The sequence below is a fragment of the Gracilinanus agilis genome, chromosome 1 (genome assembly GCF_016433145.1).
Source record: "Gracilinanus agilis isolate LMUSP501 chromosome 1, AgileGrace, whole genome shotgun sequence".
In the NCBI taxonomy this organism is placed as follows: Eukaryota; Metazoa; Chordata; class Mammalia; order Didelphimorphia; family Didelphidae; genus Gracilinanus; species Gracilinanus agilis.
The window spans coordinates 133,633,084-133,650,542 of NC_058130.1; the positions used below are offsets into that span (position 1 = coordinate 133,633,084).

General features: G+C 34.4%; 1 protein-coding gene across 1 annotated transcript in view; it reads right to left on the reverse strand.

The window, feature by feature from the left end:
- Positions 1-17,459, reverse strand: part of LOC123248576 (phospholipid-transporting ATPase ABCA3-like) — a gene marked incomplete at its 5' end in the record, with an annotated part of 354,036 nt that overhangs the window by 194,876 nt on the left and 141,701 nt on the right. Inside the window, one exon of the mRNA XM_044677403.1 lies at positions 13,051-13,229. Within this exon, the coding sequence (XP_044533338.1) occupies positions 13,051-13,229 (179 nt within the window). The remainder of the gene's footprint in view (positions 1-13,050; positions 13,230-17,459) is intronic.

Here is a 17,459-nt window from a genome sequence, read left to right on the forward strand (position 1 = left end):
TTCCTGCCCTTTGATCCAGCCATACCATTGCTGGGTTTGTACCCCAAAGAGATCATAGATAAACAGACTTGTACGAAAATATTTATAGCTGCGCTTTTTGTAGTGGCAAAAAACTGGAAAATGAGGGTATGTCCTTCAATTGGGAATGGCTGAACAAACTGTGGTATATGCGGGTGATGGAATACTATTGTGCTAAAAGGAATAATAAACTGAAGGAATTCCAGATGAACTGGAAAGACCTCCAGGAAGTGATGCAGAGTGAAAGGAGCAGAGCCAGAAGAACTCTATACACAGAGACTGATATACTATGGTAAAATCGAATGTAATGGACTTCTGTATCAGCAGCAATACAATGACCCAGGACAATTCTGAGGGATTTATGGTAAAGAACGCTACCCACATTCAGAGGAAGGCCTGAAGGAGAGGAAACATATAAGAAAAACAACTGCTTGAACGCATGGGTTGGGGTGGACATGATTGAGGATGTGGACTCGAAACTACCACACCAATGCAACTACCAACAATTTGGAAATAGGTCTTGATCAAGGACACATGACAAAACCAGTGGAAATGTGCATCAGTCATAGGTGTGGGGAGTGCGGGGGGTGAAGGGGAAAGGTGGAGCATGAATCATGTAACCATGTTAAAAATGAATATTAATAAATGTTTAAATTAAAAAAAAAGATGAACAGGATGATCTCAGAAAGAGCTGGAAAGACCTATATGAACTGATGCAGAGTGAAAGAAGCAGAACCAGGAGAACATTGTACACAGCAATATTGTGTAATGATCAACTCTTTAACTTAGCTACTCTTAGAAATACAATGATCCAGGACGATTCTCAGGGTCTTACGACAAGGAATGCTCTCCTCATCCACAGAAAAAACTTTTGGAGTCAGGATACAGATCAAAGCATACAATTTTTCACTTTGGTTTATTTGGTTTTCGTTTGGGGGTTTTGGTTTTATATAATTATCCTCTTACAAAAGTGAACACTGTAGCAGTGTGTTTTGCATGATAACACATGTATAACCCAAATCAAACTGCTTGCCAGCTCCAGGAGCAGGGAGGGAAGGAGACAATTTAGATCCTATAATTTCAGAAAACTTCTGTGAAAATTTGGTATTACATGTAACTTGTAAAAAATTTTAAAAGTAAAAAAAAGCTCTCCCTGGGCTTTACCAGTTTTAAAAAAAATCAATACTAAGTATTGTTTCCAAGGCAGAGGAGTAGTACGGACTTGGCAATTGAGGTTAAGTGACTTGTCCAGGATCACACAGGTAGGAAGAGTCTGAGGCCAGATTTGAACCAGGACATCTCATCATCTAGGCCTGCCTCTCTATGCACTAAGCCACAGAGCTACCACAAAAGGACCAGTTTTGAAGGACTTTAATCCAAGTCCTCTGGAGTGATATAAAAAGAAATGGAAGAAAGTTTTAAGCAAGTAGGGATAAGAGAAAACTAGGTAGAGAATTAAAGGAAAGTTGGAAGCTATTTGCACTGACACAATATGAATAGAGGGGTTTGAATGTAAAGGATTTAGAATTTTGAGAAAAGAGATTTGAGGAAGGGTTTTGATAAGATTTGAGGAAGTTTTTTAAAAATTCCTTTTTGATAAGTACTGCATGCCTCCTTTCCCTAACCAATTTAAGATTACAAAAGAAATTTCTTAAGACTTTAAAGGGTTATGTGTAAATTTAACAAATATATAATTAACTGATTTTTAAAAATTTTTTTTGGTATGATTTAAATAGTTATGCTAAAGGACTTTTGTAAAAAAATATAGTAAATAGCTTTTCCTGCCTGAGTTATATCTAAAAAGATATAAGTAATCTTATATTTTCTCCAGTAATTAAAGTAAAGTAAAAAAAATAATCTCCAATAATAAAAGATGTCCTTTATATGCTCTCTTAAGGTACATTTATAGAGTTAAATCAGGAGAATAAAAAGAATTGATTTGGCTCTTTGGGTGACAAAGAAATGAACAGTTTGAGAATGCCACCATGAATTTTTGGAACACAAGCCAACCAAAAATAGTGGATCCTTGGAGGAAATGAGAATTATATATTGCCAGTAGTAATTTTAAATCAAGAATTGATTTGATTGAATTTTTTGTTCTGAAGCAAAAACATAAAATATTTGCACCTACCTCCTATGTTTGTTGGGAGAAGCACACAATTGTGAAGTGCTTAACACAATGATTTACTTGTACAAAGGATGAGCATGGTAATTATTCAGACATTATAGTAATTCAATTGGACAAAATACTCTAACACTTAAAAAATGCCTTTTCTGATTGGCATTTAAAATTAACAAATTTGTTGTTCCATTTCAAAATTTTAAATTATAATGGAAAACTAAACACTTTAAAGGACTACAGAAGGCATGGCTCTGAAACTCTTTAAGATTTACAAACCAATAAAAAAAAAAGTCTAGCATGTGGTAATCACTATATAAACCAGTGATTCCCAAATTGGGTTCTACCGCCCCCGGTGGACGCTACAACGATTCAGGAGAGTGGTGATGGCCACAGGTGCATTTATCTTTACTATTAATTGCTATTAAAATTTTTAAAAATTAATTTCCAGGGGGCTAAGTAATATTTTTTCTGGAAAGGGGGTGGTAGGCCAAAAAAGTTTGGGAACCACTGATATAAACTATTAATGCATGACTATTATGAAAAGCCAGGATAATAAGGTAAATGATTTTCTAAGAACTGATCATTTAAAAATGGATTTGACTGAATTAATATCACCTAATTGGCAATAAGAGTTAAATACATGGAATTGTGTGTGTTCTTGTTTCTATCTAAAATCTTTCTTATATCGTGAAATATGAGAAACCATTGTATCAAAAATGTCTCTATCTAATGAATGAATTACAAAACATCTGACAGCCTTACAAACACTTTGACATTTGTTTTTCTTATAATAAGTTACAAATTCTCTCCGTTCCCTCATTCCTGAGACAATAAGGAATTTGATATAGATTATACATGTGCAATCATGCAAAAAATATTTCAGTATTAGTTATATTGTGGAAGAAGACATATCAAAATTTCTTCATAGAAAAAGAAGAAAATATAGTGAAAAATTAGTATGCTTTAATTTGCATTCAGATTCCATCAGTTCTTTCTCTGTAAAGTGGACAGATTTCTACCCCTCCCACATTTTCCATATTATGTTGTAGAAGAAAACAGATCACAAAAAGAAACACAAGAAAAATGAAGAAAGTTTTAAAAAGCATGCTTCGATCTGCATTAAGCCTTCATCAGCTCTTTCTCTGGAGGTGGATAACATTTTTCATCCTAAGTCCTTTGGAATTGTCTTGGATCATTGCATTGCTGAGAACAGTAAAGGCATTTACAATTGATCATTGTGCAATATTGCTGTTACTGTGTATAATGTTCTCCTGGTTTTACTCATTTCATCTTATATCAATTCATGTAAGTTTTTCCAGATTTTTCTAGGAGCATCCTACTTATAATTTCTTATAGCACAATAGTATTCCACTACAACCATATATCACAAGTTGTTCTCTCTTTTAAAAACTCCTATTAACTAATGGTTTATCTATTTTGTTGGTTTTTTCATAAAATGAACTACTACTTTTATTTATTAATTCAATGATTTTCTCAACATTCAATTTTATGGATCTTACCTTTGATTTTTAGGATTTCCAATTTGGTATTTACTTGGGGATTTTTAATTTGTTCTTTTTCTAGTTTTTTAAATTGTGTTTCTAATTCGTTTTTTTTTTCTTTCTCTATTTTATTGATATATAAGCATTTAGATATATAAATTTTCCCTAATTACTGCTTTTTGCTATTCCCATAGATTTTGGTATGTTGCTCCATTATTATCAATCTGTTTAATAAAATTGTTTATTGTTTCTATAACTTGTTCTTTAACCCACTCATTCTTAAAGATTAGGTTATTTGATCTCCAGTTAATTTTTACTACATACAATTTTTATTGCATTATGGTCTGAAAGGAATATTTCTGCTTTACTATATTTAACTATAATGTTTTGTACCCTAAAATATGGTCAATTTAAAAATTTTTATTTTTTTTCCTCAATTACATGAAATAACTTTTTATCCTTAGTTTTTTTTTAATTTGAGCCAAATTTTGCCCTACTTCTCTCCCTTCTCTACCCCCTTCCTGAGATGGCAAGCAATCTGTTATAGAATCTACATGTATAATAGTAATATAATATGATAATAATATAAGACATCTATCCATATTAGTCATTTTGTGAAAGAGAATTCAAACAAACAAAATAAAAATTAAGAAATAAAGTGAAATATATTTATGTTTCAGCCTGTATTGAGACTCTACCACAAAGAGAGTTGCTATAAATATTTTTGTATAAACAAGTCCTTTCCTCTTTTCAAAAATATCTTGGGTTATAATAGTGGTATTGCTGGGTCAAAGGGTATGTATGGTTTAAAAACTCTTTGGGTATAGTTAAAAAATCATTCTCCAGAATGGTTGGGACAGTTCACAACTCCACCAGCAGTGCATTAATGTTCCAATTTTATCCATTTTGTGTGGTCAATTTTTATAGAGGTACCACTTTCTCATGTAGTAATGTAAACAGTTTAAAATTATTGAATCCCTTATGATCTTTCTTTCCTGTTTACCTTTCTAAACTTCTCTTGATTCTTGTATTTGAGAGTCAAATTTTCTACTCAGCTCTGACTTTTCAGCAGGAATTCTTGAAAAGTCTCTATTTCATTGAATACCCATTTTTCTCTCTAAAGGATTATATCCACTTTTGCTGAGTATATGATTTTTAGATGTAGTCCTAGTTCCTTTACCTCACAGAATACCATATACCAGAACTTCTGAATGTAGAAGTTGCTAAATCTTGTTATTCTTATTGTGACTCCATGAAATTTGAATTGTTTCTTCTGACTGCTTGCTATATTTTCTCTTTCACCTGGGAGCTCTGGAACTTGGTTCTAATATTCCTGAGAGTTTTCATTTTGGGATCTCTTTCAGGAGATGATTCTTTCCATTTCTATTTTATCCTCTGCTTCCAGAATATTAAGGCAATTTTCCTTGACAATTTCTTAAAAGATGGTATTTAAGCTGGGTTTTTTTTCATGATGGCTTTTTGATAGTCCAACAATTCTTAAGCTCTTCTGGATCTATCTATTTTCTAGGTCAGTTGTTAATCAATGAGATATTTCATATTTTCTTCTATTTTTTTCATTCTTTTGATTTTGTTTGTTTCTTAATATCTTCTGGAGTGATCAGCTTCCACTTGGGTAATTCTAATTTAAAAAAATATTTTCTTTAGTTAGCCTTTGTACCTCATTTTCCATTTAGTCAATTTTGATTTTTAAGGAGTTCTTCTCTTTAGTGTTTTTTGTACTTCCTTTACCAAACTGTTGATTCTTTTTTCATTATTTTCTTGCATCACTCTCATTTCTTTTCCAAATTATTTTCTGCCTCTCTTATTTGTTGAAATCCTTTTTGAGATTTTCCAGGAATTGTTTTTGGGCCTTAGACCAAGTTAGATTTTTCTTTGAGGAACTGAATGGTACAGTTTTGACTTCATTGTCTTCTCCTGAGTTTGTATTTTGATATTCTCTGTCACCAAAATAATTTTCTTTGGCCAGTTTCTTTTCTTGCTATTTGTTTATTTTCCTATCCTATTTCTCCACTTTTAATTTTAAGAGCAGTTAAAGTAGGGCTCTGTTCCTGGGTTTGTAAGGGGCACTATTCTAAGCTTTAGGTTTTTTTGTGCAGCTGTTTTCAGAACTAGTCCTGGAGTTTTGTAAATATTCAGTTCTTCTAAGGTGTTAAAGCCTAAGAAAAGGAGTATTTACTACTTTGCTGGCCTGTACTCTGCATTCTTCCCCCCAACCTCACCTCCCAGAGCTGTGACCAGTTCCCCTGTGGCAAGTGCTGATGTGTTAGTGTTCCTCCTCACCCTGGGACTTTGATCCAAGAGTATGGCCCAAATATGAGCAATGCGACAGTCTTGCCCCCAGTGCCAGCAAAGGGCCTTAATCTCCTTAAGACAATGTGTCCAACTTCCATATGTAAGTGTTAAAATTAGTAGTTTGGCTAAATATATGAAAATTACAAATCTTTTATTTATAAAAGAGATAGAAAGAGTGAAAGTAAAAAAGGGTAGAAAAGACATTAACCTATCTAACTAAATATTGTTCCAGTGCTTGGCTCAGCCAGGACTTGTTAACCTTCAATCAGAATTAAACTATCTCTAGAAGACAGGAAGGGAAAATCAGCTATCTATCCACTCATCCAAGACAATGACTGAAGTTGAAGGTGGCTCCTGAGGCCAACTATCTTCTTTGAGCCAACTTTCTTCTTGAATCCAACTTCTTTCTTGGAATGACTCTCTACTACAATCTTTCACCAGACCTCCTTCACCAGACTTCTTCACTAGACTGACTGCTCAGTGATTTTCATGACTTTCATGGTTGTTTCCTATTCCTGCTCCTTTTCACAAGGGCCAATCACAGTTTCCAAATTGTCTGAGTTCTCACTTTTGGAACCACACTTTTCTAAGTGTATGAACTCTTAAGTTTCTGGCTTGTTCTCAAGTAAGGTGTGAACTCACTAAGTGGTTTGTGAGCTCCTCAACTCTTAAATTTCTGGCTTGTTCTCACCTAGCATCAAGTAAGGTGTGAACTCATAGAGAACCCAGAATTCCCTTTCACACATACTACCTGTGGACTGAGAGCTCTGAAAGCTTTTGCTGACAGTATGGTATAAAACTGTAGTAGCACAGTATGAGGAACTCTACCTGCTAAAATAGAAAAATTTGCAACTTAACTTCATTTTCTTCTTCTGTTCTTTTTAAAATATTTTATTTTCCCAAATTACATGTAAAAACTACTTTTAACATTTTAAAAAATTCTGAGTTCCAAATTATCCCCCTCCTTCCCAAATTCCCTCTCTCCCATCCTTCCCTGCTCCCTAAGATGATAAGTAATCTAAAATAGATTTTACACGTGCTATCATGTAAAACATTTTTCCATATTAGTCATTTTGTGGAAGAGATCTAAAACAAAAAAAAGAGTAGAGAAAGCTAAATATAGTATGTTTCAGTCTGCATTCAGATTCTATCAGTTCTTTCTCAGAAGATATATGGCATTTTTCATTTCATCCAAGTTTCTGGGATTGCATCATATTGCTGAGAATAACTAAGTCATTCATAATTGATCATCAAAAATATTGTTGTCATTATGTACAATGTTCTTTTGGTTTTGTTCACTTCACTTTACATCAGTCCATGTAATTCTTTACAGATTTTTTCCAATAGTATTTCATCACAATCACATAACACAACTCTAAATCAACTTTAAGTAGTGTTTCACTTAAGGTCATTTAGAAAATCATTAAGTTGTATCTGTTAATAATTAGTATATAACTCAACTATTCACCATATGTGTGAAATGGTATTCACTATTTATGAATAAAAATCCAGAATATAATTATTCTTATATGAAAGTTCAATAAGATGACATGACAATTATATGAGAAAACGGACATAAGAAAAATAACAATATTAGCTCTAAGCTGTACTTGGTAAAATTTTGCTCTTTGAGGGCTTGGGACTTTAATCTGCTTTTATTTAATGGAATAATAAATATTCTAAGTTTTAATTTCAGGCACAAGTGTCTGACTTCTCATAAGGACTTCTCACTAGTCAATCATTCAAGGGAAATACCATGTGCTCTTGCAGTTTCGATGTCTGTCTATGGAGGGAAAAGTTATGGGGGCCAAAATTAGGAAAATTAAGGTAAAACTTTCTTGACTCCCATAAAAGAAATTTTTCCACATAAATATAGCTGAGCCACTTCATGATAAACTCTTCTATGTGATTAGCTATTGACTATGACTCATATCTGAAATCGAACAGAACTAAGGAACAATATTGGCACTACTGTGTACCTCCCTTTTTCTCCACATTACAAATTTCATTAATAAAGACAAGTGTAAACTGATGCCTCATTTCTTCGTTGTAATAAACATAAGCAATAAATCCTATTGGTGACTTTTGACTGAATAATATATATTAGTATAATCCTAGTATAGTAAGCAACAATTTTGAATTATCATATGAATTACAAATAATGGAGACCATGAACCTTATAAATTGATAGGGCATTTAGTTTATAGGAGAACAATACTATAGTACCATTCTATTAATATAATCATAATATCCTCCTGGGGGGAATGAATTAGAATCAGATTTATATAAAGTGAGCAAAAATGAATATATGAATGAAAATAAATATGAATTTTTAAAAAATTAAATGGCGCACACAATTTTGAAGATCAATAAGATATGTGTGTGCACAACATTGGCTCTCAAATACAAATGAGAATTCTGGAAAGATGGCAGCTTATACACAGCAAAACTCCAGACCTCTGAAAATCCTACCACATTAATCAAAAACAAAGTGCTTCAAAGGGACAGAAAACCAAATCTAACAACAGGACAGAGCTGGGGGATCCTCCTGCTGAACTCAACTTAAAAGGTATATAAAAAAAAGTCTAAATTCTTGAACTGTCAGGTTTAAGGGAAAGGAAGAAGGAAGATCCCAGGCCTCCTCCCCCACCTATTGTGTTGAATCTCTAGTGGTTTCTGAAATCTCTGGGCGGGCAAGGGAGCTAGTCCAGAGGGAGTGCTTGCTGGCACAGGTGTGCCAGGCTCAGGCTGTTTAACACAGATGGCAGGGAGGCAGCTGGAGAAGCACAGAGAGGGAAGCCTAGTCACAGCCAAAACACTCCATCTTGTCCCACCCCCCTTCTCAGGGTTTTGGCCTCAGGGTACATCCAGCTCTGCAGATCAACTATGCAGTGGCTTAATTTTATCAATAGGGCAGATAAGAAGTCTTCAGAGGGCAGAGATGCTCCAACACCCTTCCCCCATAGACTGCACTGAAAGTAGCTGTAAGCACCTACACCTTCAGCTTCTGCTGCCAGCTGGGAAAGATTTAACCTCAGGGCTCATTAAAACCATCAGCCTAACCCAATCAATCAGCAGAGCGGAGAAGAAGCCCCTTCAGGACAGAATAGCCCAAACCCACAGATCCAGCAAATAATCAGAGGAGCAAGATTACAGGGGGGAAAGAAAGAAAAAATATAAGTAAACAACAGAAAAAGAAAAAAGAAATTACAATTGACAGCTTCTTTTCAGGAAGTGAACAAAGAGCAAATGAAATAAAAGAAAATCAAGGAACTCCAAGCAAAACCAAAGAAACTCCAGCAAACTGGACACAGGCTTTGGAAGATCTCAAAATTCAATTAACTCAAGAACTTAAAATTCAATTAATTCAAGAACTCAAAAAAAAATCAAGAGAGGCTGAAGACAATTGGAAAAAGGAAATACATGGACTAAAACAAGAAAATAGTGTCTTGAAAGCTAAAATTGACCAGCTTGAAAATGAAGCAAAGAAGGTGAAAGATGACCTACAAAGAAAATCAGACCAGAAGGATGACCAAAAAGCCAAGGATGAAATCCAGTCTTTAAAAGTTAGAATCCAACAACTAGAAGCAAATGACTTCACAAGACAGCAAGAATCTGTAAAACAAAATCAAAAGAATGAAAAAATTGAGAAAAATATGAAACATCTCATAGACAAAATGACAGATCTTGAAAACAGATCAAGGAGAGACAATTTAAGAATTAGTGGACTACTGGAAGATCCTGACAAAAGGAAAAGCCTAGACTTCATCCTAAAGGAAATTATCCAAGAAAACTGCCCTGACATTCTCAAACAAGAGGGAAAAGTGGAGATTGAAAGAATCCACAGATCACCTCCTACATTTAATTCCCAATTGACAATGCCCAGGAATGTTATAGCCAAATTCAAGAACTACCAGACCAAGGGAAAAATATTACAAGCTGCTAAGAAGAAGTCATCCAGATACCAGGGAGCCACAGTTAGGATAACACAGGATCTGGCTGCATCTACATTGAAAGACCAGAAGGCTTGGAATATATTCCAGAAAGCAAGGGAACTGGGTCTACAACCAAGAATCAAATATCCAGCAAAACTAACTGTATTCTTGCAGGGGAAAGTATGGTCATTTAATAAAATAGAAGATTTCCAAGCATTCATAAAGAAAAGACTGGGCTTAAACAGAGAATTTGATGCCCAAACACAGAAGTCAAGAGAATCACCAAAAGGTAATTAAGAGAGGGGGGGGGGGAAACCAAAAAATTTCTTAAGGGACCCAATAAGTTCAAATGATTTGTATTCCTATGAGAAAAGATGATACTGGCAACTCTTAAAAATTGTTATTATCATCAGGGTAGCTAGAAGAAGTATACTTAGAGGCAACAGTGACAAACTATATAGGATGAAATGTCAAGATACATATTCATGTATAAATATATATGTATTATATATAAAACTACAGGTAAAAAAAGATAATATTAAAAGAAATGGGAAAAGAAACAAAATGGGGTAAATTTATATTTCATAAAGAAGGGAGTGGGGGGAAACAGAGCAGAAGACCAATACACTGGAAGGGTAAACAGGTTGGAGAAAGGAAATACTTAATTCTTAATTGAAATTAAGTTAATTGAAATTAAAGAGGGAAGAATAATCAGATGCATTAGGACAGAGGATTAATTTGTGTCATATAGAGAAGGAGAAGGGTGGGGAGGGAAGCAATACTAGGGAGGAGGAGTGTGTAGAGTAGCTTAAAAAGACCCTAAAGAAAAATAAGAGGGGAATAAGAATGGAGGGAGGAGAAAAGGAAGTAAAATAAGGATGGGGAATAGGGGAACTGATTAAAAGCAAAACACTGGTGTAGAAGGAAATAGTGAAAGAAGAAAGGGCAGGACTAAAAGAGGAAACTTTTTTCATGTGCCATTTCTTCTGTAAGGCTAACTTGCCAAAAGACTGTTCCCAAAGGATTTTTGTCAATATGCCAGCCATAGGTATAAAAACTATAGTACCAAAGAATTCCCAAGCCATTCCCAACTATCATGACATGCACTTGAAGAAGGCATGAGAGACATCACTTTTTGCTAGGCCATTTGTAACAGTCAACCAGCACCAGTAATAACAATTAAACCTTTCATGGCTGGCCTTGTATAAAATGGTAAAACCTGTAGTTCTTGTTTTGCAGTGCCTGCTGAAAATGTCTGAACATATCAGTTTGGTTTACAGCTGGTGATTCAATGGAGATGGCTCTATAGAATCAAAGTATGTAACATGAAATTTAGATTATTGATTAATAGTTTAAAGTTTTAATAATTGATTATTAATATCTTTGGATCAGATTTGGATTTACTTATATAGTATACTTATATAGGTACTTAGTAGTAGAACTTACAGTTTAGGTTCCCTAATTTTAAGGGCTAAACATTGGTCCTGTCTCATGAGGAAGATAAGAATTATAAATAGAATGTCAGGATATGTTTTGCCTAAAACTAGGTATTTCTGGTATTGAGTGCTATCTGGCACAGGACATTCCAGCAGATGTTGTTCAATTCTGTTGTTTTCCCCATTGCTATGGACTCTGGAGACCCCTTCTTGCAAGTCAGCATGATTAAGCAAAATGTATAACCCACCCTTTACCTTTGTTATACACCAGTCACATCACTGTACTTCATGTAACCATTTGTATAAAAAGTTTCTCTGATAGTCAAATACATTTGTCCTCTGAGGGGCTTGGTATTTAATTTAATTGGCAACTGCTAGCTTTGCTAATAAACTGGTCATGCTCAGAACTTTGTTCTTCAGTTTCTCTTCATCACAGATTTTAGTTGCAACAATGCTAAGCAAAAAATATAGAACATATGCCATTCTCCCCTTAGAGAATCCATCCTATCTTTGGGAAGGAAGAATGGGTTCAAAGAACAAGCCTATTTCTAGAGAAGACAGGAAAAGGTAAAAATTAGGGGAAGAATTTCAGAAGATAGAGTATGTGTATATATATATATATGTATATATATATATACTCTATTGAGGGACTATATGATATGAAGTGCAGCTTCCATTAGCAAGCTTGTCTGCTCAAGAGCTATACTCAAGTTTGAATAGAAGATTAATTATAGGACCAAAAAAGATCAACTATTGCCTCAAATTTCTACTATATTGATCCTATAATGTAATTGTCTTTTTGCTGTGTTGATTTTTACAACTGAATCTGTGTATGTCTCAAGTCATCTTTCTATGTCCTTTAGTTGAGCTCAAGGCTATATAGCTCAGGTATAATTAAAAGAAGAGTTATCTCTCGTGTTAATATATGCTGGGATATTTTCAGGATATTTATTTGTTATTTTTAAGCCCCACAAGTTTGGGGACAACACCCCCAAAAGATATGTTGTCTGTCCTTTCTTGTCCTTTTATAATTAGGGGAGATTTTTATCTCTTCCAAGGAGATAGCAAGTCTGGTAGTTTTGATCCCCTAGTAAAGATTACAAGAAACAGGTGGGTCTCATAAAACAATTAACATTCCTTAATTGTCAGGGAGGGCTGTGAATAACCTTATCTAAATGTCAGCTCATCTTTCTTAGTATAGCCATTAGTATGACTACCAAGACTCTTTTTTTTCTTGTTTGTTTTTTAATAAAGAGGGACCCCTCCTCATTAGAGTCACTGGCTTTACTGACCAGTAAGGTGAGGTGGACAGTCTGACCCACTTGGTTAGTAATTATACATGTCATTGTTAATAAACTAATTTTACTCTGAGCATGTAATTCAGCCTACCTTTATAAAATTTACTCAAGACAATTTTAGAAGTCCTATTGTCATGGGAGATCATGCAAGGGAGCCTAGTTTGCAAAATTCTCTTTCTTTTCTTTTGGGTACCCCTAGTAGAACTTCCCCACTGAAGGGAGTGTTTCTTCTAGAGAACTATGGTTGAATTCCCTTCAAATCTAAGTCTTCTCCAAGCTAGGAAGGCAAGTATTCCTTTAGGGAAAAATTCCATTTGTCTATGTCAGCTTTGGCTAATTTAAGGACATCGTAAGAAAAGTTGGAATCATGATGTTTGAAAATAAATGGACTATGGCAATTTGAAGGATTCCAATATCAGAACTCACCATTATGAAGAAGTTCCAAGGCTGAGGTACACCATATTTCCCTGGGAATGTGGCCTCCACATACCAGGTCACCAGGCTATATAAGACACTGTCAAATAGCAGCATTGCCATCACCTCCACAAAGGTCAAACGATCATGCATGGAAATCCTCAACACATGCTGCCATTGAATACCTGACCCTAAAATTCAACAAGAAATAGTTACTTTGCCTGCCACACTGACACTGAAAAAGAATTACTCTACTGCAGAAGTATTAAGTACATGGTCCTGCTGCATAAGGATTATACTGGACCAGATTAAAATGTACTTGGGAAATGTTTAGTAATTAATGAAGTATAAAAATATCTCCCAAGTAGATGTTATTAATTTGTGATTTTCTAAGTCAATATTCAGCCTACAGAGATCCATTTCTATTTGAGTTTGATATCACTGTTCCACAGTGTCCCAGTTCAACTTGGTGTTGTCAAGACAAAAATGTTGGCCTGCTCTCTATTTTGTTGCTGTGATTTTAAATAGTGAAGTACAGAATATTACTTTTCTTTTAACTTATTTATTCAGTCTATAAAAGAAAGCACAATTTAAGGATAATGGCTATTAGTTGAAATCATTGCTTTGGATATATTACTTCACAGTATTGTTACAAAGATTGTTCAAATTCTGTTCATGAGTCTTCCTTCTCTATCAAAGCTATAAATGAGAAGATTCCCTACATTTTCATGAAAAATTTAATACTTATAATTCTGGTATCTTAAATTTGCTAATAAAGCACTTGGGTGGATTATACTCCAATAAAGCACAAATATATCATTTCTCCTTTAAAAATGGAGTATGAATATGCGACATGCAAAAAACTAAAAATTATATTCACTACTTGGGGGACATATGTAAATGAAATTGCCTTTATTTCTTTATATATCAGAGATTACAAAAACAAGGAATCACATATAATCCTTTAGTTAGGCAATTGCAACTATGATTTTAGAAATAGTTTGACCAAGTTATTAACTTTTCATAATGTTAATTATAATAATAACTAAGTAGAATATCAATCATATTAGTAGGTTAGAATTTAATAGCAATTAACAATATTAAAAGCTTCTTCTGGAAGAATAACATTTTAGGTCTTTGAAGTAATTGAGCAGACCTGTAACTCATGAAGCAGGAGATGAGCTGTGTTCATTTGGAATGTTGAATGCATAGCTTGACTTTTTTGTCCTAATGAGACAACAGGAAGACAACCTTGACAGATCCAAGGTGATACTTGCTCTTATGAGGATTCATACTCGCTATAGGCTCCTCGGAGTTATATAATCAAGATAGGTGTCTCTTGTTTACCTTTAATTCTCCTCCCACAGTGTGTGATATAAAGACAGATCTTCAACTTGGGATTATGGCCCAGAAACTTTTATTCTTTACACATATTAGCTCCTAAACAAATATATATCCTGGTGAACCAAAATAACTTTCATGTATAATGTTAGTATTAATACAGAAATCCTTAAAATCCATTCACACAGCCAGCAAATGTATGGGGTTGACTGATTTATTCAATCAAGTCACCCCCAACTCCACCCCACTGAAAGCAAATGATAAGATGCCCAATTAATAGGGATGCAAAGGTTTTAGAATGAGTTCAAAAATCCAACTCTAGCATAAAGCTAACAATTAAGCTTATTGGCTTGTAACATTTTAAAAATTAATAAGCAAAAGATAAAGAATACAACAGATAACTACTATGGGGACAGAGAAAACTAGAGTCCAAAGTCAGAGAACACTGAAATTAAAACATCTACTTCTAAAACATAAAAAAGTCATCATCACATCCAAAAAGATGTTTTAGAAGAGCTCAAAAAAGACTTCATAAGCTAAATGAATGAAAGAGGTTGAGGAAAAATTAGAAACAAAAGAATAATTCAAGAAAATTTATGAAAGAAAATCACCCAATTGGAAAGAGATACAAAAACTCATTGAAGAAAATAACTCATTAATGACTAGAATTGGAACTTTTTTTATTTAGAATATTTTCCATGGTTATACAATTCATGTTCTTTTCCTCTCCTTGCCCTCCTCCCTCCCAGAGCTGATAAGCAATTCCACTGGGTTATACGTGTATTATTGTTCAAAACCCATTTCCATGTCATTCGTATTTGCAGTAGAGTGATCTTTTAACATCAAAACCCTAATCATATTCCCATCATACTACATGATCAATAATATGTTTTTCTTCTGTGTTTCTGCTCCCACAGTTCTTTCTCTGGATGTGAATAGTGTTCTTTCTTATAAGTTCCTCAGAATTGTCCTGGATCATTGCACTGCTGCTAGTAGAAAAGTCTATTATATTCAATTGCACCACAATTTATCCATCTTTGTGTAATGTTCTCCTGGTTCTGCTCCTTTTGCTCTGCATCAATTCATGGAGGATTTTCCAGTTCACATAGAAGTCCTTCAGTTCATCATTCCTTTCAGCACAATAATATTCCATCCCCATCAGATACCACAATTTGTTCAGCCATTCCCCAACCAATGGACACACCCCCTCATTTTTCAATTATTTGCTACACAAAGAGTGTGGCTATAAATATTTTTGTATAAGTATTTTTCCCTATTATCTCTTTGGGGTACAAACCCAGCAGTGGTATGGCTGGATCAAAGGGCAAGCCCTTTGCACATAATAGAATTAGAACTTCTTAAGGCAGGAAAAATAAGAAAGCAAAATCAAAACAATGAAAAAATAGAGAATATGAAACATTTTTTTCAAACTGACCTAGGAAACAGATCAAGGAAAGACAGTATAAGAATTGTTGGGATACTGGAAAACAATTATCAAAAAAAGAGTTTAGATACTATACTGCAAGAAATTATTAAGGAAAATTTCCCATAGTTTTAGAACCAGAGGCAAAATAGAAATCAAAAGAATCTATTGATAACCACTGGAAAGTGATCCCAAGATCCAAACTCATAGATATGTTATTGCTAAATTCCATAACTTCCAGATTAAGGAGAAACTATTGCAAACAACAAGAAAAACAATTTAAATACTGTGGAGCTACAGACAGGATACCACACTTAGCAGCTTTCACATTAAAAGAATGAAGGGTACAGAATACAATATTTTGAATAGCAAAGGAGTTGGTTTTATAATAAAGAATAACATACTCAACAAAGCTGAGCATAATTGTAGAAGGAAAAAAGTGGATATTTAAAAAACTAAAGGAATTCCAAACTATTCTCAGGGAAAAGGTCAGAACTGACAATTTGATCTACTATAAGAACCATAAGAAGGTGTAAAAATAAAATTGTTATTTTTTATTATGGAAGATGCCTCTGGGTAAAGAAGGCATAAAAATTAGATTCTAGGATTTTATTTTGACAGAGAAATCACATGGCCAGGGTTTGAAAGTTTCCTCCCATTTCAAAACCTGAGACCTTTACCATTGACATTGACAGATTTTTAAAGGTAAAAAGAGATTTATAGAGTGAAGGTAATGACTTATAGAGATCACTCTTGATGTGAGTAATAGAGACTTATAGGAGGACATGGAGAGGTCAGAACACTTTTGACCTGGACTTCTTCACAGGTCATTCTGGCAAAGCATATATTAACTCTCATGAACCTCCAAAAAACCCTGGACCTTTGGATGACCTCCTGATCCCCAAAGTCTCCTACATGAATTAGTTTGGTATAAAGTACATTATAAAATAGATTCATACGCTTATGATTAACATAGCAACTCACATGATTAATATGGTAACATGAACACTTAAAATTACTATATCAATACACATATTTGAAATTATAACTCAGGTATTATTCTGGGACTACATTCTTAATCTGGTTACATATATGGACTTTTGCCTGGGACTAAATTTTTTTTTAACATTTATTAATATTCATTTTTAACATGGTTACATGATTCATGCTCCACCTTTCCCCTTCAACCCCCCCTCCTGTACCCTCCCCACCCATGGCCGATGCGCATTTCCACTAGTTTTGTCATGTGTCCTTGATCAAGACCAATTTCCAAATTGTTGGTAGTTGCATTGGTGTGGTAGTTTCGAGTCCACACTCTCAATCATGTCCACCCCGACCCATGCGTTCAAGCAGTTGTTTTTCTTATATGTTTCCTCTCCTGCAGTCCTTCCCCTGAATGTGGGTAGCTTTCTTTACCATAAATCCCTCAGAATTGTCCTGGATCATTGTATTGCTGCTGGTACAGAGGTCCATTACATTCAATTTTACCACAGTATATCAGTCTCTGTGTACAATGTTCTTCTGGCTCTGCTCCTTTCGCTCTGCATCTGTTCCCGGAGGTCTCTCCAGTTCGCCTGGAACTTCTCCAGTTTATTATTCCTTTTAGCACAATAGTATTCCATCACCCGCATATACCACAGTTTGTTCAGCCATTCCC